This window comes from Accipiter gentilis, chromosome Z (assembly GCF_929443795.1).
Source record: "Accipiter gentilis chromosome Z, bAccGen1.1, whole genome shotgun sequence".
Taxonomy (NCBI): domain Eukaryota; kingdom Metazoa; phylum Chordata; class Aves; order Accipitriformes; family Accipitridae; genus Astur; species Astur gentilis.
In genome coordinates this window covers 77,710,012-77,726,078 of record NC_064919.1, presented here as the reverse complement: position 1 = coordinate 77,726,078, position 16,067 = coordinate 77,710,012, and the positions used below count along the sequence as shown (strand labels likewise).

Below are 16,067 nucleotides of genomic sequence, written 5' to 3'. Positions count from 1 at the left end.
GGGCCTCCCAATGAAACCCACTGCTTTTGTTTAACATTTGCTGTACTCAGTGATGAAATGATGATGGATTATTTCATTGTGGTTACTAGTGTGCCAGACTTCTTTTTCCAAACACACAATAGGAATATTCATTTACTGCTCCAACGACAAACGCTTTTATCCTCTTTCTATAGTAACAACTCTTCACCAAAGAGTGAGTTTCATTTGTCACTGATACACTTCACCATCCCAGCTCAGGGGCCCACAGTCAGCAGGTTATTCATGGGTGCCCCAATCTTCTCTGATTTATCATCAGCCTTTTCCAATTGATCCCACCCTTGCTGCCATCCAGCCACCCCACCTAGAGTGGCACAGCATCATCCAGGGCACTACAAGAAGGCTGGGGTAACTCTCTGAGGGGAAGAGGGAAGGCAAAGGCAGGGCTGCTGCCTCAGAGGCGAGAGCACGGGATGCGGGATGGGGATGCAATGGGATGGTGAGGGGGCCCGGAGCACCAGCATGAAGGGACGATGCCTTCAAATCTGAAGGTGGCGAATCCAAAGCGGATAAAAGGAAGCGGGGGTTTTTTCACTCTGTGCTTAATTAGGCTGCCACAGGAAAATGCTCAGGCCAAAATTTAGCAGGATTCAAGGAGGGATTGGGCATTTATGGGGATAACAAAAATATCCAGCTATAATAGCGGATGCCAACACAAATTCTGGAAGGGATATTAAGCCTCACGCGTCAGGGTGTAAACCTATCCCAAACTCTCAGAAAGTAGGGAGATTAACACAGGGGCAGATGACCCACATATGCTACCGCTACCGCTGCCGCCTCGCTGCCGGCACGGCCCTGCGCTGGCCGAGCCACTGGCTGGACCGTCCCTGGAGCCCCATTTCCTGCTGCCGGCAGCGCCTCTGACACGGGCTGCGAATTTCTCTTGGCAATTCAGCCTTTCATTTGTAGCTCTCGGGGGCCGTGTGGCTCCCAGGGCTCTGACCTCCTCCATCTCGCCCATCCCCTCACTTTGCCAGCTGATAACAACCTTATTGCTTCAACCCAGAGGCAGCCTCTCTGGTTAAAGGTCTGTGCGGACCATAGGCAGGTCCCTGGGTGGTGTGGCATCCTCCCATGGCTTCTTGCTATCAGCCAAGCCCTTGTTTCCCTCTCAGGTCACTTGTTGCCCAAATGCACCTTCACTTTCTGATTTCATCCCTCCTGTTCCCTGTCTCTACTGGGCCTGGTCTCCTCAGCTCCAGCGTTTCATGGGTGCTGCACGTACACAGTCACACAGCCCCACTTTCATGGGCACTGCTCAGATGACCCCTGGGGCATGCCTCATGCAGAGCCTTCCTCACCCGCTCTGCATCAGTGGCAATTGCTGTACTGCCTGCACTTGGCGAAAAAAACCCGCTGCCACCCCTGGCCTGTGCGTGGCCACAAACCTGGCATGGCTGCAGCCCAGGCTGGGGTGAAACTGCCATGCTGTGGTACCTGGGAGCTGGGTGAGAGCATTTCCACCCCTGTCGAGGATGGTGCCATTGCATACCACACTGGCTGTTAACAGGATGCCTGTGCCACTCCGGTCCCCGTGAGGTGGGATGCTCCTCAAACCTTGGCCGCTGTGAAGGATCAGAAATGGCTCAGCATGACCAGAGGGGAGCCTGGAGCTCTTCTGGTTGGGGGCCAGAGTCTTGTGCACTTGCCGCTTGCGTGCTCACCACCCTCCCGAGGGCAACCCCACTGGGGTCCTTTGGATCTCTTCTCGCTGTGGAGCCTTGCACCCACAGGGGCTTCCAACTGGAGACATTTCTGGAGGGCATGAATCAGCTTTTCACAGCTTGTTAAAAATCTTGATCCTACCTCTTGTTTTCATGCCTTTCAAATCAGGAAATGAGTTTTACAACTTTTCCAGTGGGGCACAGCTGGTGGCCAGGGTCGTAAAGCTGAACTTTATAAATATCTCTTGTTGGGATCAGGGGAAGAGCATTAAAAAGGCGGAGAGAGAGAGAGAGAGAAAGAGAAGGGAAAGGAGCAAAGGCAATACAGAAGCAAGACAACCTCGGCGAAGAAGCCCAGCTCAACGCCGGCCATGGCCATGCAAGTGCAGAAGATGGGGTGTGCTTGGGGCAAGCTTTGCCTGCTGCTCTCCCTCGTCCTCCAGCTGCCGGACTCCCAGGCCAAATGCTACTTCCAGGCTAAAGGTAAGTGTGGAGGTGAGATGGGAAGAGGCTGATGGGAAGAAGAGGCCTCAGCTTTCCCCAGGGCGCTGGGGCTCTGTCCTGAGTGCTTGCAAAGCACAGGAGGGACTGCTCTGAGCTCAGGAGTGCAATCGTGGGCCAGTGATGAGTGGAAGGAGCAGTCTATAAACCACAGAACAGCTCCCCAGGGCTCTGGCTGAGAAACAGCTCTCTGGGCCATGAAGAGCTCCTGGCAGGAGCCCGGCTGGGGCTGAGCGTGCAGGACTAGCAGCAAAGGGAGGAGGGCTGCCCGTCTTTCCTCTGCTGCCTCCTTCCAGGGCTGCAGAGATGCTCAGACCCCAAGGATGTCCTGGATATGTCCTCTCCAGGGAAGCAAGAGCCACTTGCCTCTGCCCTAGGTCCCTGGAGTAGTGGGGAGAGCCTCAGGGCATGGGCAGGAGAGGATGGATGGGAGCATCGCCCTTGGCAGGTGCCTAGGCATCCCATACCTGCACAGTGGCAGGGAGACCACCAAGTATCTTCTGTACCATAGGGCGGGTGGGAGGTCATGGTGTCCCCCCTGTCCCCTCTCTCAGGGCGCAGGGGTGCCAAGGAGGCTCCCACGCACCCCAGCGCAGGCTCATGTGTGCTCATCACCACCATTTCCTTTGCAGCTCCCTGCGAGTACGAGGGGAAGCAGTTCTCCCTCGGGGAGTCGTGGCTCAGCACCAACTGCCTGCTCTGCACCTGCCTGCACCCCATTGGCGTGGGCTGCTGCGAGACGTGAGTGAGAGGCTGAGGGGTGCTGGGGGTGGGCTACTGCTGGCAATGGGCTACTGCTGGCAGTGCTGCCCTGCTACTGCTGTGCCTGCAGCAGGGAGGGGGTTGTGTGGGTCTGCTGGCTGCAAACGCAGCGGAGCAAATGTCAGGGCCTTGGGGGGCTGCGGGGCACCAGGCCCTGGGGGACAAGGGGCAGAGGTGGGCAGGAGCCCACCAGGGTGGTGGAGTCGGGGAGACTAATGGTGGGCAGGGGTGTCTCAGCACAGCAAGATGCCCAGACATGCCAGGAGCTGTGGCACAGCCTGCCCAAGCTGCCCTGGGAGGCACCCTGGCTTGGGGGGCTGGCAGCAGAGGAAGCCACCCGGCCCTGCCAGCAGCCCCCTGGCACGAACCAGGGGAAGCTGATGGCACGGTGCCCTCTCCTGCAGCACCCAGCACCCCATCGACTTCCCCGACTGGTGCGAGGCCCACTACGACTCGCAGACCTGCCAGATCTCGGTGGTGCAGAAGGCCAACCCCAGCCTGCCCTGCGTGAAGAGCATGGAGCACGAGTGGGGCTCAGCTGGCACCCCTGAGCCGCTGAGCAACAAGGTGCTGGGCGCAGGGCTGAGCAGATAGAGGCTCAGCAGCGGCCCGCACCCCCTCAGCATCATCCTCCCCTCCTCCAGAGCACACCTCCCGCATGCTCCAGACCAGCCCCATCCCGTAGAGACGTCACTGCCGCCACCTTCGAGGGAAACCACTATCCACACACTATGGTACTGAGTTAACATTTACACCCTAGCGCTGCCACGGTACGGCTTTGCTTCTGCCTTCAGCTTCCTGAACCGAACAGGGGCTCCCTCCCCGTGAGATGTCCTGCACGCGGTGGGAATGCAGATCCTACAGGATCTACTCCCAGGTGGGCAGGAAACATCCAGCTACTAAAGAAAGGGCTACAGGACCGAATTAGCCTACTTCACAGCAGTCTTGTACTCCTGCGCCCAGCCTCAATCTAAGCAGCTCCCTGCTCCCTCCCAGACCCCCATCCCCCTGCATAGCAGCTGATGGGAGCTCACTGGGGAGCACCACAGCCCCTCGTGCAGGACCCAGGCACCCCAGCCAGCCCCTTCTCTGCCCCGGAGCGCGAGGGGCATAACCCACCTCTGGAACCACTAATGCCCCCGCTCCCACAGCCCTGGGGCCAGAGGGGGTCCTCGGCACAGCAGGCCAGCCCTGGGCAACACTGAAACGGAGCCAGCCCAGGGCTGGCAGCAGAGCGGGGGGAACCACTAGAAGATGTGCCCAGAGGAGGCCCCATCCCAGCTGCAGGGGAGCGGGGCAGGGAGCCTGCTAGGGTTCAGGGAGCTGAAACAATCCGCATGTGCCAGGGTGGAGCCAGCCACCCTGGCAGCCCACCCCAGCTGGTGCCATGCCTGTGTTGTGCAGAGCCTTGTGTAGATGTTTCTGTTCTTGCAATAAAGATATAAGACAAAGAGGAGGTCTCCAGCCTGTGACTGTTGTGCAAGGTGGGCTGTGTCCACCACTGGGAACAGTATAGGAATAAGGCTATTGGGAAGGCAAAGTTTTCTACATTCAGACATTTATTAGACTTCAATGCAAAGAGGATAACTCTTTGAAAGGTTTGGTAGAAATGGGGAGCTGGCTGTTGAGCAGGGAGACCTCCATCCCAGCTCCTAAGCGCACAGCACGCATTCCCTCCAGCTCCCCAAGGATCCCAAGACCAGCAGGACACCTTTGCACCCAGGAGCGCAGGCAGGGAACACCCCAGGCGCTCAGGGCTTCTAGGTTTTGGATCATCACTATTCTGCTGCCACAGCACGTGGCTGCATCCAGGACACCGGCACATGCCAGCAGCTCAGAGCCAGCCTGCCAGGACCTGCCTCCTCCCGGTGAGGGTAGCAGGGGAGCTGGGCTGTGGACATGAGACACCCCTCACAAGAGGCAGGACGTGTGCCAGGGCAGGAGAGCAGGCTCCCACACAGCCCAGGTGGCCAGCGTGCCTCACCTGGACACTAGACATCTGCTTGCAGGGTCTCTCTGTAGGGGGGATGGCCTTCACCGAAGGCTGGTACGGGGCTTCACTGGAAGAGCTCCCCTCTCCTTTCCCTGGGCTGGGCCTTTCCCTCTTGGAAGCCGCTCATGGGGCAAAGGCACATCAGGCCATTCCCTGGGAGGCAGATTTCTTTTTGTTGAGTTCTGGGACTGACCCCTTCACCCAAGCAGGAAGAGTCCAGCTCCCAGCCAAGGGCTGCAGCATGAGACACCGCAGCAAGCACAGTGCTCCTCCACCCGCAGGTGTAACAGACTTGCCCGGTGCCCACCTGGGCGTTGCAGATGAACCCAAGGGGACATTGGGATGTGCTCTCTGCAGCATGCCAGTGACAGACCTGCCCACCGTTCCCAGCAGCGGCACATGCTTGCAGCACCGCAGGCCCCCACCAGCTCTCCTCACTTCAGATGGTGATGGAGTTAGTGCTGGAGAACTGAGATACGTAGGAAGCCAGGATAGGATTGGTTGGAAGAACTTTGATGGGCAAGTCCCAGCTGAAAGTGTCTACTTCCATCTGCTCCACCCCAGTCCAGGTGACGGCCTCCGACTGGCTCCCACGAACCAAGCAAGTCCCTGCCGACTCCCCAGAGGTCACAAACTCAAAGTGCAGCCTCCACTTCAGGGACACTGTGGGCAAGAGGGGGGTCAGCAGCCAACACCACAAGGGACAGGGACAGCAGCTGTCTCAGTGCTGGCTGTCCTGGCAAGGGGACACGCAAATAGGCCCACTCATGCAGCCCATCTCCCTCCCATAGGACACAATCCTGCTGAGCAAGGGCAGCACTGGGGACATCGCAGTCCTCCTGCTGACATAAGCAGGCGTGTGTCCCTTCCCTGGTAGCCACTAACCAATATTGGTGGTGAATCCTGGGGTAGAGCTGAGCGGGATGGGCAGGCTGAAGCTGCTCTGGGCTGTGTGCAGGCAGGCCTCCTGATGGCGGGCGTGCGTGCTGAAGGAAACAGGCTGCCCCCGCCGACGTTGGTACTCCTCCTGGATGCTCTCCTCCGTCTGCAGGCTCACTGAGAACTGCAGGGCAATCGGCAGGGTGCTTGCTCTCACAACCTCACACAGCCCTGGGGCCTCCGTTTCCCAAACAAGCTCAGCACTGGAGCCCTTCCACACCTCATACCCCAAGAGGACCTCAGCTGGGTCCCACTAGAAACCCTCAATAGAATCCCCACAGCTACCAGTGCCACCCCAGTCCCTTCTCTCTCTCCCCCACCTGAGAATCCTGCCTTTCCCCATAGCGATCCTGAAGCCAGCACTGACCTGCAGACACGGGATGTCTCCTTCCGAGAAGTTAAAGGTCCCAATGACATCCTCTCCGATCTTATACACAGTCTTAAAGATGCAGAATGACCCCACCTTCCCACGAGTGTTGCTGATATTATACAGGTCTGTGGAGTAAGAAGAGGGGGGGGAAGGGTTGTGGCAGGACAAGGCTCTGCTCCATGCGGTGCTCTGGGTTAATCACAGAGCCCAGCAGACACGACCCCATGCCCGCTGCATGGGTGTGAAGGACAGTCCCTGCAGGTGACATTCCCTTTGGGAAACACCTGCAGTAAGCGAGAGCAAACCACATGCTGGCTGCAATACGCTGGGAAGAGGGTCTCTGGCTGAAGTGGGAAGAGTGTCTCTGGCTGAAGTAGGAAGAGCCTGAGACTGGCTGGGAGGAGCCCATGGGAAACTCTCACCCAAGCAGGTCCTGACGGAGCTGCTCCACAGCCCCAGTCAGAGCTTCACTTGCCAGCGAGAGATTTTTGCAGCGAGGCCTGAGCTGTGCTTCACGCACAGGTTAAGACAGCAGGTTCAAGCAGGAGTTATGACCTACGCAGACTGCGTCGGGAGGTGGCCACCATTAGCAGTTCTGTTGCCAGGTCTGCCAGGCGAGAGTCTTTCTTCAAACCCTCCTCTTCCTCCAGGAAAGGGTTTGAGGGTGCAACGGCCTCATCCTGTGGGAACTGGTAATCCTTGAGCCCTTGGGGAGAAGGTGAGAGTGTCAGCGGGGCAGGGTGTAGCCAGGCCTGTGTCTACAGGGAGGGGAGCCTGTGGCCTTACCGTGTAGCACGAGGACACGGAAGGGTACACGCAGGAGCTTGATGGGGGAGTTGACACGCTGGCAGCCGATTGTCAGCTTGTACACGTACTTTACCGACTGTCCGCGGAAGGAGGGAGGGCCGTCTATGGGCAGTGTCTCACAGTATGAATCTGCAAGGAGTGCAGAAAAGATTGCTTTCCAAGCCAAAAGAAAGCTCCTGGAGCTGTTGCTCACAGGCTCCCTGCACCAAGGGTTAGGACCAGCAGTGATGCTGAGCTAGGGACAGTGCCTGGTGCTTTCCGCCATCTCCTCTTTCCCACAGCAGGCCAAGCACATCACCAGCTTCCCTGCACCAGTGCACTGCTCCTCACATCACATGCACCGTCATCCAGACATTGCTTCCAGCACATACAACCACACACAGAAATTCTGCCTCAAAAGAATGTGAAAGATGTAAAATCCAGGAACACAAACACATAAGAGCTAAACTTACTCATCACGAGTTCAACCTGAATTTGTCTCTGCGCACTTCCTTTGCACGTCGCTTTCATGAGGCAGTCACAGGCTGCGGTTTCCTCAGGGCTCTGCCCCATGCGGCAGAGGTGCTGATCAATACCTCATGCCTCTTTTGATATTTGCTTTACACAAATCCCAAAATCAGCAACAAAAATTAGTTTCTTCCTGTGTTTTTCTCTGAAGCACTGGGTCTAAATGGCCAAGAAACAATTAAGAGACCTTCACAACAACGTGGGGTGTATACCCCATGAGAGACTGATGACTTAGACCACAAAGCCTCTGACGCCGAGACCTCTGAGATGCTGGGGCCTGGCTTTACACCAGATTTAGCCCTCTCAAAGCCCCTTGGCCACCACACAAACCCCAGTGCTTCTCCACGCAGCATGAACACTTCTGCAGCTTTCCCAAACCACACACTGTATAGTAAGAAAGGCGCAAACAGTGAACTGTGTAAAGTCTCCACCTCTCTGGCTTGCCCACCATAATGCAGATACACCCTGCCAGAGGAAGGGCAGCATCCTGCTGTGAAACCACAGATCCTTCCCCATGTTTGGCACATCCTAAACATTGAGGCTTAGATTAAAAGCTAGGGTTACATTTTAAATATAACTTCTAGATTTAAAATAACAGGACTGTAAGGAAGTAAAAAGCCTGTGCTACTGCGTAGCGTCCACAGGCTGTCACACCTTAAAACACAAGGCTGTCTTGCTGAACCCGGGTGCAGATAAAGCTGAGAACTGTCTTGACAGGGAGGAGAATCAGGTATTTCCAAAGAAGGAAGCAGACTGCTGTAACCCCCTGTATCAGGCTTAACATGAGCGCTCACAAAGACCTTCATGCCCAGTGAGCATAATCTAAGCAGAGACCACCAACTGTCTGAGGAGGATGGGCGGTTTGCTACCTGGCACAGGAATGCTAAGACTCGGGAAGTCCCAGCTTCCGTGCATATCCCAGAAGGAAGCACATTCCTGATGCTATGGATGCCTGCCTTACATACTCGCTGTACCCTCTGGCTGGGCTCCCGGCCCGTGTCCAGGCTGCTTCCATTTCCTCCCCTCTCTGTGATCTACCAAATGTTTAAAGGTATTACAAAACCGGAGAAGAGGCAAAAACAGCCACAGAAATGCCTGGAGGGCTTGAGAAAATGTTTTACAGTGACAAATTTAAAGAGCTCAGCCTGGGCAGTGTGTCAAAGGGATGGGAGGTGAGTCAACTTCAACATATAGGCACCACAACAAGGGGAAGATATTGGGGAATAAGCTGGTCAGCAACTGAAAACAAGGCCTTTTATCAAGATACAGCCTGACACAACCTCAGCTATATGTGCCAGCTCTGGCTACAGTTTAATAACATAGTACTTTGCTGAAGCAGAATTAAGATTTCTTGGGGGTTTTTTTGCCTTTCCAAACTGTGCAGCAAAACTCAAAACTTCTGAAAAACAGGAAATGAAGAATTAAGATACACACCCACACAGCCTTAACTCTGCCTCCACGGAGCTGGCAGGAGCCCCCAGGAATGATCTGCAAGCATGCCAGCTGCAGTCTCGCGTGAGAACAGCAGCTCCGCAGGCCAACGGGATTGGTATGAGCAGCATGGCAGAGCCGGGGCTGTGATAGAGGCGTTTCAGTGCTAAAAAGCCCAGTGTCACACACAGCAGCATTACACACAACTTATGCAATGGACATCTGCATCGCAGAACCAAGGGCAAAGACTGTAACATATGGACATGGAACATAAAAGTGTAGAAGAGTTTCTGTCCTTCCTATGGAGCTGCATCCAAGTGCAAGGCAGATGCAGGCTGCTTCTGCCAGTGTCACCCAGTGGCAGAGCGGACACACACACCCAACACAACACTTCTGGGAAGGCCATACTATTGCTAGCTTAGCTGGGGGCTGAACAGCTTCTGTCTGCAAAGCCTGTGCACAAGGAAATCCTCTCAATCCATCCCAGTCACCTGGAGGTTGGACTGCGGTCACTGATCTGCTCTCCCAGAGACTGCCGAGCCTGCCTGAGATGCAGGCCAGGAAAAGGGGCTACCCCCTGCTCCCAGGGAACGGATGCTCCAGCCCTCCACCTGCCAGCAGTGAGGAGCAGAGGAGAATTCAGGTGAGCCTCAGGCCAGCTGAGATTTCTGCCTCCTCCTCCCTGGCATGGCCACTTTCAGAAAGCACAGGGGACCTTGGCTCTGATGTGGCAGAGCCAGCTCCTTTCCCCCACATACTGCTGTAGAATAGCGAGTAAATAACTAAACGTGCTCAGACAACAGGCTTTGCAGTTTAGGAGACACAGCCCCAGACAGCACTGCCCCACCCCGCTAACCACCTAGCCAAGGCAGGTTGGTTTCACCCTGCCTGCCTTCCCCTCCAGTCAGGCCCCTCCAAGCCTAGAAAGGTAGATCCCAGCTTCAAAACCAGCACATCAGAGCCCGCAGCAACTTGGTCTCACTTGCAGCTCTGCTCTCACCTCCCCAGAGCTCAACGCTCCAGCAGAGTCCCCTTCACCACAGGCACTGCCTCTTCGCTCCCTTTGCTCTTTGGCTTGAGAGGTCTCCATCAACTGTTCCCAGCAGATCCCTGGGACAACCTGGGGGAGCTCTCCACACACAGCCTGCAATGCCTGATGTTACGCTGCTGCTAGACCATGGGCCGCTGGGACGCAAAGGAGATCCGACACAAATTGACAGGCTGGGTCACGCAGCTGCCAACCGAGAGACAATAGCATATACTTGTATTTTCACAGCTGCCTACTCCAGTAGAAGCTGCCTGGAACAACAAAAATGAGTTGCTGCAAATTCCTTGTGAAAAGGACAAAAATTTCTCTAAACTGCAAAAGTGAAAGTAGTGATGAAGGAGAGCTTAAAGGGAACCCACTGGATGGACACTATTTGAGGACTTTGGAGACGTGGAGAGCTTTGCGCAGAGAAGATGAAAAGTGCTCACTTTTACAGCAGGAAAACTAGAACAGGCAGAAGACTGCAATCTCCAGGGCAGCCACAACCTGAAGAGGAAGATCGGACCTTCAGAGGACGCCAGCCTAAATCCCAAGAATACTCCAGTGTGACTGAAGAAATAAAGGCAGGGAAACGCAGGTGCGTGTAACCATTCCTTCAGCTGCAGCCAGGTATTTCAAAACATTTTATGCCTTGCAGCTACACAACAGACTTGCAGCAAGGGGTGGGCCAGGGGCAGCACCAAGGGACATCTTGCAGTACGCCGTCCTCATACAGTGGAGAACAGACTCTGGATGATGCAGCAATTCCTTAGCACTCCCACTCCCACCAAAGCACCTCGCCTTCCACAAGCACCAGGGTCTCCCACTTGCAGCACTCAGTTCTGCAAAGACAGCTTTGAGAGCAGAGCTCCCCAGAGGCAAGCCCTCTGAGAAGGGGAAGAGAAGACAGGACTCACAGGACTTTGACTCCCCAGGATCCAGTCGCAAGTCACAGAAGAGAATCTTGGGTGGGGTGGACAGGATACACTGACCCCGCTCTCCTGGAAGAGAAGAACCACCACATGAATGCTGCCCAGCCTCAGGGCCCACGCTGGCCACCCAGCCAGGCCTTATCCTCACAGGGGGAATGGGGAAGAGAAGGGGCCAAGGAGGAAACATCTCATGCCCCAGTTAGATCATGAGACATTCCCAGAACAGATGGGACAGGTAACCCTCATGTTCCGCTGCAAGCTAATGCCACTCTGAGCTCAGTATTAACGAGGTCCTGCAGCAGCCAGCACCAGGGAAAGCAACACGGTCTTCCCACTCGCTTCTATGGGTGCTGCTCTCCAGTCACACATTATAGTGTGCTTGATTCCTGCTGGCTGTGCTCTCACCATCCCTGCCTGGGATTACAGGAGTAACACTCACCTCTGTTGGGGACGAAGACTGTCTCATTTTCTGCCTGTACATCATGCTTGCTGCCATCAGAGGGAGGGAGTGCTACCCGGTTCTCACTGGCGTGAAACTGGCAGTGAATCTGGGCACTGGCCCATGCCAGCATCTCACTGAAAGCAAAGAAGAGCAACACTCATGTCTACATTTTAAACCAGGATTACAGCAAGCATCAGTTGGGAGAAGAGCAGCTCTTGCTGCTCAGCGCCACATGGGACTGCTTGTCTGTAAAGAAGAAGGCCTTGCTTCACTGTCACTGAAGCCATTCTCACAGCCTCCCTCCAAACAAGCCTTTGGAGCAGGCTCGAGCTGGAATGCTGACCCAAAGACACTTCCATACTGGCTACTGACAGCAGTTTCACCCAAGGCCTGCGTGTTGCCCAGGGCTCTTACTTAGCAGCAATATTTGCAGTCAGAGCCACAACACCTTGGGCACAGCATAGAAACAGAGTGAGGCAAGACCCCTTCCCCAAGAAGCCCACTGCACACATGTGGCAGAGGACAGCAAGCAGTTCAGGTCAGCAGCCACCCCTTCCACAGGGATAGAGACAAGGTGGCCCGTGCAGAACCCCACAGGGAGCTTCCAGCCAACACGCTGAGGTCAAGCGTCCCTAGATCTGCCCCAAAGCCTTACTCACTTGGTCGTCTTTCTCATGACCCACAGCTTGGGACTGTCCACAGACTGCACTCTTGAGAGGACACCTCTAGCTGTCACACACGGGCCAGGCCTGGCAGAGGACTTTTAGCCACGAAGAGCTATATCCCAAGCCAGAAGTGACATACAGAGCAGTACTCCCAAGGTGCCTCTGGTAATAATGCAACCATCAGGGAAGTGGGCAAATTCAAAAGCCGTATCTGCAACTTGGGGTCAGCTGCCCCTGCCCACAGCACCCAGCTGCCCAAAGCTTGACACTCCTCAGGGCAGGCAGGGCACAGACGTGCTCCTTCCCCACAGCACCACCCCCTTCAAGAACATCAGCTTTTGGTTGAGTCAGACCAGAGAAGGATGCTTCTGTGTCCTTCATAAGCACCGATTTTCTCCTCCTGATGCAAAGGATTTGCTGATGGCTAAAGGGGAGGTGAAGGTGTCATTTTGCCCCCTCTCTGTACAGCCACAAGAATTGGTTGCATCCAGCATGAAAAATATTCTTGCGTCTTAGATTCTGCTACAACCTCAGCCATTCCACGGGGCATTTCTCATGGCATTAGTGACACCTTTCAGTTTCCAAAACAATCACCTGTTTTTATTTCAATAATGGTCTCATTAATTTAGCCAGTGTATGGTTCCTCTGGTGTTTTCTAACATCATGATCTGATTAGTAAGCACTGACACCAGAGTTTTAGGTGGCACAGGGATTTTTTGTGGCACACAGGTATCTCTCAACATGACACATCAGAGCAGTTAAACGTCTAGACAAACCAGAGAAAAAGGCGTGCTGCATTCGTTTCAGCTGACTAACAATGTGCTATTTGATCTTTTGTATGCGCTGGCTGCCTTTACCCAAACACGTGTTGGTTAGTCTACCCAGTTACCTCTAACCCCGCAACTGCAATTCTGTATTTTCAAAAGTACCAGCGTGGCTTTTCCATACGGGCTGCCATCAGGTTTTCTGTTGTAAGGTGTCTGCTATATGGAAACAGAGAAATGGTCTTGCTTAAGAGACAGCATTTACTAATTTTAGATAAGCTTAGCGTGATTACAGTACCTTCAAACACTGTACTTTGAATCTTTTCTTTTTTTTTTTTTTTTCTTCGAGTATTGCCCAATGATATGCCACTGGATTGTTTTCATTTTTTTAACCAGACACCCAAACGAAATTTGCATGTGCCTTCCTACCGGCAGACCTGGCTTGTCCAGCTGGCAGGGCACAGATGGATCCTGCGCTGGTGCTTAGGTCGCTTCCCTCCTCTCTCGCCTCTCCCTATAACTCCTGTAGCCCACAAGGGCCATGCTCCACGCAGCCTTTGGGCAGAAGAGCTTTATTTCTCGTATGTCTCATACACCACAATCAAATTCACTTTCTGCTGTTCACTTACTGTCCTTCAGTTCTGTCCCTACGCTTGAAACGCATGCCTCTCAGTTTTTCCACCTGCACCGCAGCTTTTGCCAGCCCTGAAAGCTTCTAGTCCCTGACAGGTCTATCTGCCTGTTGCAGTGACTGTGCTTTGATGTGTCTCCTGCCTTTACGCAACCCACAGCTTCTGTTTCCAAACCACCAATCTATTTGGTGTTGCCACTCCTATGACTTAGCCAGGTCTCATCAGTTTGGTCACCTGCTTTTTTATTTTAAAAGCTTTTCTTTTTTCAAGAGGCAGTTTTCTATGGACCACAACACACCTGAAGTTCCCAAATGAAGGTCCCATAACTGGTGCTGCAAACCTCCAAAACTGCTCCACCTGGTACCCTTGCAGACTCACATGTTTCAGAATTGGGAAAAACAGCACTGTCACTGCACAAGACAAAACTTCGCAAAGCAAGATGCTTACGCCACAGACAAGTTTAAAAGCTGGATTCAGCAGGCAAGAGGAACCAGGAAGAAAAGATGGAAAGTTAAGGAAGGCAATAAACAAAGAAGCCCTGTAGTGGTAATACAAGAGAGTGCTTTGCTGCCGCTGAGACTGCAAGCACTGGAAGTGGGTCCACCAAAATAGTCACGTGTGAAACGTGATGAAAAGATGCTGAACCTGACAGGGCTGGAAATGGACACTTCCCAGGAAGGGCTCAAGATGTGAAAGCACTCTCCACCCCCTGGAGACTCAGACAAGGCAACACACTCAGCAGACATGGATGCTTTGGGTGACAACTTATGATGCTGTGTCACCCCATGAGCCAAGATAGGAAGCTCCCATGTTCTCACATTTCCTCAACACCTATTTCAGGCACAGTAATGATAAAGGGAGAGATGCAGCGCTCAAAGGCTGGGCCACAGAAAATGCTGCCACAGAAGGCTGGCTCTTTCTGACTCTAGGCAGTGCTCGCCCCTGTGACTGCCAGCTCTGGAGGCAAGGATCACACTGATGTAAGTCAGTGCAGTGCTAGACAGAGAGCACTCCTTCCTAAACGTAAGAAATAGCAATGTTGTCTAGATGTTGCCCTGTGAGACTGTCACCCTGGTCTAACTAGATATCCTGCTTTGATAGCCAGTTTGGCTTCATTTTCTGCCAGTAAGCCTGACACTGAGAGCTTACCTGAGGGGCAGTTAAAAGCATCTCTAACTGCATACTTTTTTTCTTGCCTCTTTCTTGGGTGCAGAAAACCTGAATAATTACCCCAGTTTCAGCCCTGAAATAGCAATGGCGCAGACCCCCCTTAAGGGAGTACCTCGGGCAGGGAAGTCACCCATGGCTGAGCTGGCACCATTGCCCCACAACCTGGTCATGACTACACCTGGCTGCTCAGAAGGGAGGGATGGCCGTTCCCTCTGGAAGGACCCAAACAGCTCTGCCACTTCGAGGGTCCATGCAGAGAAGAGCTCACCGGCACAGGGTGCCGTACCTGCTGGCGGAGGTAGACGAGGCCGATAATGGGTTGGTGAACGTGATCACGCACTCCAGCACCTCTCCTGCCAGGAAGACGGGCCCACGGCCCAGCTTGGCCAACACCTCGATCATGGCTTGGACAGCCCTACTGCACACCTGCAAAAAAAAACCAAAAAAAAAACCCCAAAAAAAACAACAGCGGGCATGGAGAGAGGGCTGGGTGCTCTAACAGAGGGGGAATGGCAACAGCCAGGCCGGGCATACGTGCATGGGGAGGTCAGGGAGAGCCCCAGCTCTAGACAGAGCGCACAGGCATGTACGGGGGTCAGGGGCAGCCGGGGCCTTACACACGCACGGGGCGGGGGGGGGGGGGGGGGGGGGGGGGGGGGGGCCAGAGACAGCCTACACAGAGGCAGACAGACAGACAGACACAGGGACACTGACACACGCATGCGCAGCCTGGCCATACACATACATAAACCACCCCACCCCCCCCCCCTCAGCCCCACACGGACGCAGGGGGGGCCAAGACATACTGCGGGGGGTGAGGGGCAGCCCTGACACCCCCAACCTCGGTGTCCTCAGGGGAGGCCCCGACCGCAAACACACAAACGTAAACGCTCACCAGAGGGGCCAGGGACACAGAACCGCGCAGCCCCCGTCCCAGGCCGCCCCGGCCCCACTCACACAGATACAGGCCCCGCTCGCCGTCCCGCACCACTCCGGGCCCGGCTTCCCCTCCGCCGTTCAGTGGCTCTCCCGACCTGCTTCGGCGGGGCTCGGGGCCCGCTCGGCAACGCTCGGGCAGCGCTCGGCACCCGCTCGGCAGCGTTCGGGCCCCCCTCGGCAGCGCTCGGGCCCCGCTCGGCAGCCCTCGGGCAGCGCTCGGCACCCGCTCGGCAACGCTCGGGCCCCGCTCGGCAACGCTCGGGCCTCGCTCGGCAACGCTCGGCAGCGCTCGGGCCCCGCTCGGCAGCGCTCGGCCGGGCACCCTCGGGATCGCAGGTCGTGCCGGCGGCGGGGCGGGTCCGGGTTTCCGGACGCGCTCGGCGGTTCGCGGAGCGCCGTGCCCCGGGGGCGCGGGCGCGGGCGCGGGCGGGGCGGGGCGGGGCGGCGCGCGCGGTGAAGAGGGCGCGCGCGGGGCGGGGGGCGGCG

General features: G+C 55.4%; 2 protein-coding genes across 3 annotated transcripts; one reads left to right on the top strand and one right to left on the bottom strand.

The window, feature by feature from the left end:
* The first annotated feature begins 2,071 nt into the window (after positions 1–2,071).
* On the top strand, positions 2,072–3,557 carry MSMP (microseminoprotein, prostate associated). The gene is made up of 3 exons (XM_049795652.1): positions 2,072–2,183; positions 2,834–2,942; positions 3,368–3,557. Exons 1-3 carry the CDS (start codon positions 2,072–2,074, stop codon positions 3,555–3,557), a joined length of 411 nt encoding a protein of 136 aa, XP_049651609.1.
* A 964-nt stretch (positions 3,558–4,521) lies between these two features.
* On the bottom strand, positions 4,522–15,795 carry RGP1 (RGP1 homolog, RAB6A GEF complex partner 1). Of its 2 annotated transcripts, XM_049795669.1 has the most exons (9): positions 15,600–15,795; positions 14,929–15,068; positions 11,409–11,545; positions 10,955–11,038; positions 7,052–7,201; positions 6,825–6,971; positions 6,263–6,390; positions 5,842–6,019; positions 4,522–5,619 (listed from the first exon to the last, which is right to left on the bottom strand). In XM_049795669.1, the coding sequence occupies exons 2-9, from the start codon at positions 15,042–15,044 to the stop codon at positions 5,396–5,398; spliced, it is 1,164 nt and encodes a 387-aa protein (XP_049651626.1). In that variant the 5' UTR covers positions 15,045–15,068; positions 15,600–15,795; the 3' UTR covers positions 4,522–5,395. The 2 variants fall into 2 exon arrangements, with proteins under 2 accessions (XP_049651626.1, XP_049651627.1); XM_049795670.1 differs by lacking the exons at positions 14,929–15,068; positions 15,600–15,795 and adding an exon at positions 12,966–13,019.
* Positions 15,796–16,067: the final 272 nt, after the last annotated feature.

Bases quoted from the DNA above. Each gene is read 5' to 3' on its own strand.
- MSMP (XM_049795652.1), top strand. From the start codon at position 2,072: ATGGCCATGCAAGTGCAGAAGATGGGGTGTGCTTGGGGCAAGCTTTGC. The intron at 2,184-2,833 runs GTAAGTGTGGAG...TTTCCTTTGCAG, and splicing joins ATGCTACTTCCAGGCTAAAG to CTCCCTGCGAGTACGAGGGG. The intron at 2,943-3,367 runs GTGAGTGAGAGG...CCTCTCCTGCAG, and splicing joins GGCGTGGGCTGCTGCGAGAC to CACCCAGCACCCCATCGACT.
- RGP1 (XM_049795669.1), bottom strand. From the start codon at position 15,044: ATGATCGAGGTGTTGGCCAAGCTGGGCCGTGGGCCCGTCTTCCTGGCA. The intron at 11,039-11,408 runs GTGAGTGTTACT...CTTCTCTTCCAG, and splicing joins AGTCTTCGTCCCCAACAGAG to GAGAGCGGGGTCAGTGTATC. The intron at 6,020-6,262 runs GTCAGTGCTGGC...ATTGCCCTGCAG, and splicing joins GAGACATCCCGTGTCTGCAG to TTCTCAGTGAGCCTGCAGAC.